The 6691-nt window shown below is 41.4% G+C and overlaps 1 protein-coding gene across 1 annotated transcript in view; it reads left to right on the top strand.

Moving 5' to 3' along the window:
• Positions 1–3069, top strand: part of LOC116686746 (TGF-beta receptor type-2) — a 126850-nt gene extending 123781 nt beyond the window's left edge. Inside the window, exon 10 of the mRNA XM_032511793.1 lies at positions 2371–3069. Coding sequence (XP_032367684.1) covers positions 2371–2631 — 261 coding nt within the window. The 3' untranslated portion in view covers positions 2632–3069. The remainder of the gene's footprint in view (positions 1–2370) is intronic.
• The last annotated feature ends 3622 nt before the right edge of the window (positions 3070–6691 follow it).

The raw sequence follows: 6691 nt of genomic DNA, 5'->3' as shown, positions 1-6691 counted from the left end.
TGATGACAAAAAAATCATTGACAAAGTGAATGGAATCAGTCATCAGCATGCAATTAAAAGACTATCTATTAATAAAAATATTCTGATTTGAATTTCCATCCGGTTTTAGGAAACAACATAGAACAATAACAGCTGTTTCAAAAGATGCCAGTGACCTGGTCAAGACCTTGGACAATAAACAGCATTGTGCAGCACTGTTTATTGATTTGTCAAAAGCTTTTGACACAGTGGACCATAACACACTCCTTCAAAGACTCACTTCTATTGGACTATCAGAACAAGCAGTGGGATGGTTCAACAGTTACCTATCAGGGAGAACACAATGTGTGCAAGTAGGTGGCCTCACTTCTGCCTCCTTAAATATTTCAAAAGGGGGGCCTCAAGGCTCAATCATTAGGCCTCGTTTTTATCATTCACACAAACAACATCTGCAATTATATAAAAAAATGCAAACTATCATTACTATGCTGATAACATTGTTCTCTATTGTCTATTTACAGTCCGCTTTTAACATCTTGCAACATAACCCGGCCACTTTAAAATTATTGACTTTTACTCTGGGAAAATCAACCAAAAACAATGGCCCAACCTTTAGTACACTTTCTGGTACAGATATTGAAGAAGTGTCACATTACAAACAACTTGTAAATGCAACATTCATGTCTGTCTTCGACTATGGGGATATTTTATACATGCATTCAACCTCCCAGTGTCTTCATGCTTTGGACACTGTTTCATGGAGCCTTGAGATTCATCACAAACTTAAAATCTCTCACTCACCACTGTTTGCTGAATTCTCAGGTCAGGTGGTTCTCCCTGTCCATTCGGTGTTGTTGGATGCACTGGCATCTTTTAATTTATAAGGCAGTATTAGGACTTTTTCCTCCTTCTCTGAACAAGTACATCCTCCCGAGGTCTGCAGGGACACATCACCTGCGCTCACAGGATCTGGTTTTATTGACAGTCCCTAAAGTCCGCACTAACTTTGGCAAAAAGGCTTTTAATTTTGTAGCACCATCTGCATGGAATCAGCTTCAAATGAACTACAGTTGAAGAATTTGGTCTTATTTTATTCTTTTAAAGGATTTTTAAAGGACCTTGCAGAAAGTCAGTCTGTATCTCACTGATTTTAAATTGATTTATGACCCAGGTTTTTATGATGACATTGTTTTTTGAATATGGTAAGTGAAAGTGTGTTAATGTATTTACCTGTAAGTGTCTCTGTGTCTATTTAAAACCGTGCTGCTGCCACTTGCCAGGGCACTCTTGTAAAAAAGATTTTTAATCCCAAGGAGTTTTTTATCCTGGTTAAATAAAGGTTTGAATGAATTTCATCCAACATTCACAAGTGGTAAACTGACACATTGCAAAACTAGGGGTATGTGTATTCTGGGGATACATACTGTATGTTTTTGGTAAAATGCAGCCAACAACTCAAATTAAATCATTTATTAGAATGATTAACACAGGAGCAGAACAAGGCTGTCATATCACACCTGTGTCATACCCCTGACATAACTCAAATTTGCACTATGATATGGTATTAGGCCTTGGCCCAATTTGTTAAGAATACCCGTTGTACCATAAAATTGGATGAGAAATAGTTTTGTTTTATTGCAGTTCTATACAACAATATTGAATAGGGTAATAAAGTACAGTAGGTGCTAATTATATGTTATATATTACGCATCCTGTGGAAATTGGGGTCATTGTGTCAAGATAGAGAAGGGACATTGGGCTCATACTGTCTTTGGCCGCATCATCAATGTGGAAAAGGCATCTAACATTATCTGCTGCTAGTCTTGTTTTTATGAATCCTGTTTGGTCGGAGTTCACAAATCTTGCCATGTGAGACTCTAAACAACAGGCTAGGAGCTTTACAACGATTTTTATATCAGTATTAATCAGGCTCAGAGGTTGATAGCTAGAGCACTCAGTAGGATCCTTATCTTTTTTCTGGAGTAGGAAATTAAGGCTGTGTTAACATCCCTTGAGAATTCACCCTTTTCAAAATAGAAGATGACGCTAAGGGCCCAACTGTTCCCAAAGTTGCATAGAATACTGGGTGAATCCCATCAAAGCCCAGTGATGTTCTTTTTTAGGTTCTGCATTGCAACACTTAATTCTTCAATAGTAATCAATTTGTCCAAGCTAGCTGATTCAATCCATGGCTTGGTAGAACAGTTGGCGACACTTAATTGTGAAGTTGTGAAGGGGATATTATGGCCCAAGACAGCGGGCGGAGATCTTTGCGTAGCCTGAATAATAGCTTGCCTAGTTGTGTAGCAAAACACATTGAAAATCATCATTCGAGTACTAGTGGTATTTAGTATGGAGTCTAACCTCACTGGTCTCTTCCTCTGAGTACAGGGCGTGGCAGTGATCTGTGCGACCATCATGGAGTGCTGGGACCACGACCCAGAAGCCCGACTCACTGCCCACTGTGTTGCTGAACGCATCTCAGAGTTGGAGGATGAGATGGACAAATTGTCCAGCCGCAGCTCCTCAGCAGAGAAGATCCCTGCGGAGCTGAAGATCCCGATAGAGGTGGAGATCCCAGGAGAGGAGGTGAAAATCACAGAAATACAGGACATCATATCTGTGGACTGTTCCGTGAGCGATGAGAAGTGAGACAAAGTTTTACATCTCCATGGACTCTGTGGGATTTTTCAACAATTGCACTTATTCTGCTTTGATTAAATTGAATACTCAGCTATGATGTTTAGGAGTTGAGCTGCTGCATCCAAAGACTTTGAATTGAATCCCAGTGTCATATATTCTAGCTTGGCAAAGTCGAACTCTGGGTGAGGCTTTTGGTCTTCACTGCTCCTAAAAGGTAACAAATTGTCTTAATCAGCTGAAAATCTAAAGAGCCAAAAACCTAACTGAAAGCTTCCAAAGACGTGCTGAACATTGAGACAGTACTTTGTTAATAGTCAAACAGGCCCTCTTTATGAGATATGAACAGAGCAATAACTATTAAACCAAATATATTTGATGTGCACTTTATAATGTAATACTTATGCATTACAGACCTTTGTTCATGCTGTCTAACATTTTGGAGTTAAGGGCAGTTTGTGCATAAAGTGTTTTTGTGTGTCCCACTTTGAGCCAAAGTGTCAGCAGAGATAAATATTGCCTTAACACTAATAATGCTATGGACTTCATCCACCCCAGCAGGAATCCAAAGGTGTGTGTGTGTGTGTTTTACTGTGTTGTTTTTACCCAGCTATACTCAAACCTTGTGTGCCAGATGAACAAGCACAATGTACATAGACCATAACTGTACATACGAGACTAATCAACCGACAAGGGAATCTAATCCAACTACTTCTCTTTGAATGCAAATTAAAAGACCTTGTAGAGATGTGTTTCTCGATATCAACAGGGAACTGAGTGTGCCAAAGATTTCTTTACCCCGCCTTGCATACTGTTTGTGTCATTTGTAAAATATTGTAAATCTTTTATGAATTAAAGATATTTCTGCATTCTATATGAAGCTGTTATTTTCTTATTCATTCTGACATTCAGTTAAACCTGGTAGCAAGATACAACCTACTGTAGACTGTAGTGGACTGTAGTTTTTTTTGCTTTCATGAGAAAGCCCAATCTTAAAAGTATATTTTAGAAAACTAACTAAGTTGTTGAGTAGTTTATCTCTGCCACTTTTCATTGTGTAATTTAATTTCTGAGCTGATTCTGAAAACAGAGACATAGGAACACGTTGACAGTAGGGGTGGGAAAAATTGTTGATTCGTAGATGCAACACAATTCTCTCTAGAATGGTTTGATGCTCGATGCAGATAAGTTAATAACTGATTAATCAGGCAAATAAACCAGAATACACAGTGACTGAAAGAGGATGGGATAGTGGACAACAACTTAGAGTTTAGGCAAGAGTGCAGAAAAAAAGAAAATGGCCAAAAGAAATTATATATATATATATATACGTACAGTAGTTACATTCCCCCTTGGTGTAGAGGCAGTAAAAACGTGACCTTTTCACAGACACAAAAGAAGAATACTTCTATAGTTCTCTTCTATACTTCTATAGGTCTTTCCCCACTAACACAGAATGTTTTAGCGAACTTTACGGAACATTAGTTTTTGGTTCTCTAAAGGTTAGTTCAAACCAAACCAAAAACTAACTTTTAGGGAACTTTCACTCCTGTTATAACGTTCCCTAAATGTTAAGAGAACCAACCAACTGTAGCGTTCTCCTGCGGTTGCGCCGTACCTTCACACAACGTTCCCGTTTTGGTTGTTTTTGGTTGTTCAGAGTTTTTGAAGTAGCATAAAGGTTTGCTGTCACTTGATTTAAATTCACTCAAAAATTATTCGACTTAGAAAATGTAAGTAAGATAAACAGGATAGCAAGAGAATCTCTTTATTTTAAGGGTTAGGGGTTAGGGTTAGGGTTAGGGGGTTAGGATCTGGAGGAGAATGGCGATGTACCACCAATAGGTGGTTCTACCATTAAAGCACAAACCAGAGACATCTCCTTACCTGGGGGTCCCCACCGACCCCACACGAGACCACCCCAGCAATAACTTAAATAATAGCTCCTCAAAATAGGATTAGCCTACTTGTTCAAATATATAGTTCAAAAAAATGAATTCTTCATATGACTATGCAATAAAATGCTTGTGTACTAATGTGTGACTGTTATGTTATTACAGATTGTATTATGTTCTAACGTTATAATATTGGTTGAAATGCTGATTCTCCCTGGTATCTGGACGTCTCCCATTCTTCAGGGCTCCCCCTCTATCCACAGGGAAGCCGGTACAGCGTGGACTCCGTCCCTGTTGTGTAGCTGCAGGGGTCTCCGGTGCAATTAGCTTCAGCCCGGTTAGCATGGTTGAGGGTAGCACGGAAGAGCTGTAGGCCTCAATGGCGTCGCGCCCGTCAATCCGGACGTGGCGGGTCCCTCTCCTGATGTCAAGACGTCTCCCATTCTTCAGGGCTCCCCCTCTATCCACAGGGAAGCCGGTGCAGCATGAACTCCGTCCCTGTTGTGCAGCTGCGGGGATCTCCGGTGCAGTTAGCTTTAACCAGGTTAGCATGGTTGAGGGCAGCACAATAAAACTGTGGGCCCAGGCGGCATACGCCGCTCTGGGTGTCACGCCCGTCCATCCGGTCGTGGCGGGTCCCTCTCTTATGAAAGGCATGCTGGTTCGGAGACCCTCTCAGGGGGCAGCAGAAACAAACTCACCAACCGGAGGGCCTGTTGGGCTCAGATGCGGTCTGTAGCAGTAGCCGCGGCTAGCTGTAGAATCGCTGCCGTCGCGTTGTGCCACAGCAGTGTCGCGTCCCGAACGGACCTCCAGAAACGTATTAAACACTTTAAAAAGCTCTAAAATAACCAATAAACAGTAATGGTCATTAATTTTGACTGTGTTTTATTGGGTAACGTTTCGGCCAAAGGAATTAGGCCTTCATCAGACCCCACAGTACTCACAGTCTCATGTCTTCCACATAGTGCTGTTGTGGTTCTGCTGCCTTTTTGTATTCCATTCCTCCCTTTCCCCAGTGAGTCTGTGTTGTGTCATCTGTCCACCACACGAGGGCGTCCTGGAGGGAACGGTCTGCCAGCACAGCTGCAGCTCATCTCCATTATCCGTCTACCTGCACAGCTGCTTCTCGTCATCATCACCACCACCACAGTATTAAAACCCGGGCTGACCACCTCCTCACCGCGCCAGTTCGTTACATACTCCCAAGTGGTAACTAGGCCAGTCACTTAGTGTTTGTTGCTCTACTAAGCCTTGCTATTTGACTAACTTTGTTTTTTCGTTCCGTCACAGATTCTGTGTTCCATCACCACTCTGTGCAGCTTCCCCGGACTGGATCACCACGTACACCTTCACCATCCCCTGTTCCTTGGTTTTTGTGTGTTTTTGTGGATTAAACCTTTTTGTTACCTTTTCCTGTTGTCCTGTGTTGTTCTGTGTTCGGGTCTGAGTGAAACCCTAACAAGTGCAGGTGGGAAATAAAACTAACAGCCTTCTAAACAGACAGGAAGTAAACATCCTAGAACTTCCGTTATTGCCTTCAAAATAAAAGTTACAAAAGTACTTCTTTTATATAAAGTAAAAGGCCCATTTGGGTTAGAATAAATTTAGGTGCACTAAATGAAATTAACTGGCACCAAAAAGGGCTCAGTTTTACCACTAATTGAGCTTAAATTAACCTCAAAAGACTTTTAATCAAATTAGGTCAAAAGACCTTTAGGTCAAAAGGCCCCAAATCAAGCCTGGGCCAGAGGGCCCTCAACCTACCCTGCGTCAAAAGAAGTGGCCAATTATAGCATTTATTTAGATAAACCGGCACTCAGTAGGCTCTGGTTTAAACTTAGGCACAGAAATAGGCACTAAGTAAGACGAACTGGCTCTAAGTAAAGGCTCAGTTAAAAAAATGTAGGTGTAAAGACCCTCATACACGCACTTTATAGGCTTTGGTCCCCTCTCAATTAGGCTCAGATCATAAAACGCAGGGTTGGGTTCAGGCACAGAAGCAAACAGGTTATGATTAGGGCATTAGGGGTTAAGGTTAGGAATAAAGGTTAGGTTTAGGGGTCAAGGTGAGGGTTAGGGTTTAAGGTTAGGGTTAGGAATAAAAGTTAGGTTAGGGGTTAAGGTTAGGTTTAGGGGTCAAGACTAGGGTTAGGGGTTAAGGTTAGGAATAAAGG

Source organism: Etheostoma spectabile, unplaced genomic scaffold (genome assembly GCF_008692095.1).
Source record: "Etheostoma spectabile isolate EspeVRDwgs_2016 unplaced genomic scaffold, UIUC_Espe_1.0 scaffold461, whole genome shotgun sequence".
Classification (NCBI taxonomy): Eukaryota; Metazoa; Chordata; class Actinopteri; order Perciformes; family Percidae; genus Etheostoma; species Etheostoma spectabile.
Note: the sequence above shows the minus strand (reverse complement) of the source record. Positions and strands in the feature narration are given on the sequence as shown.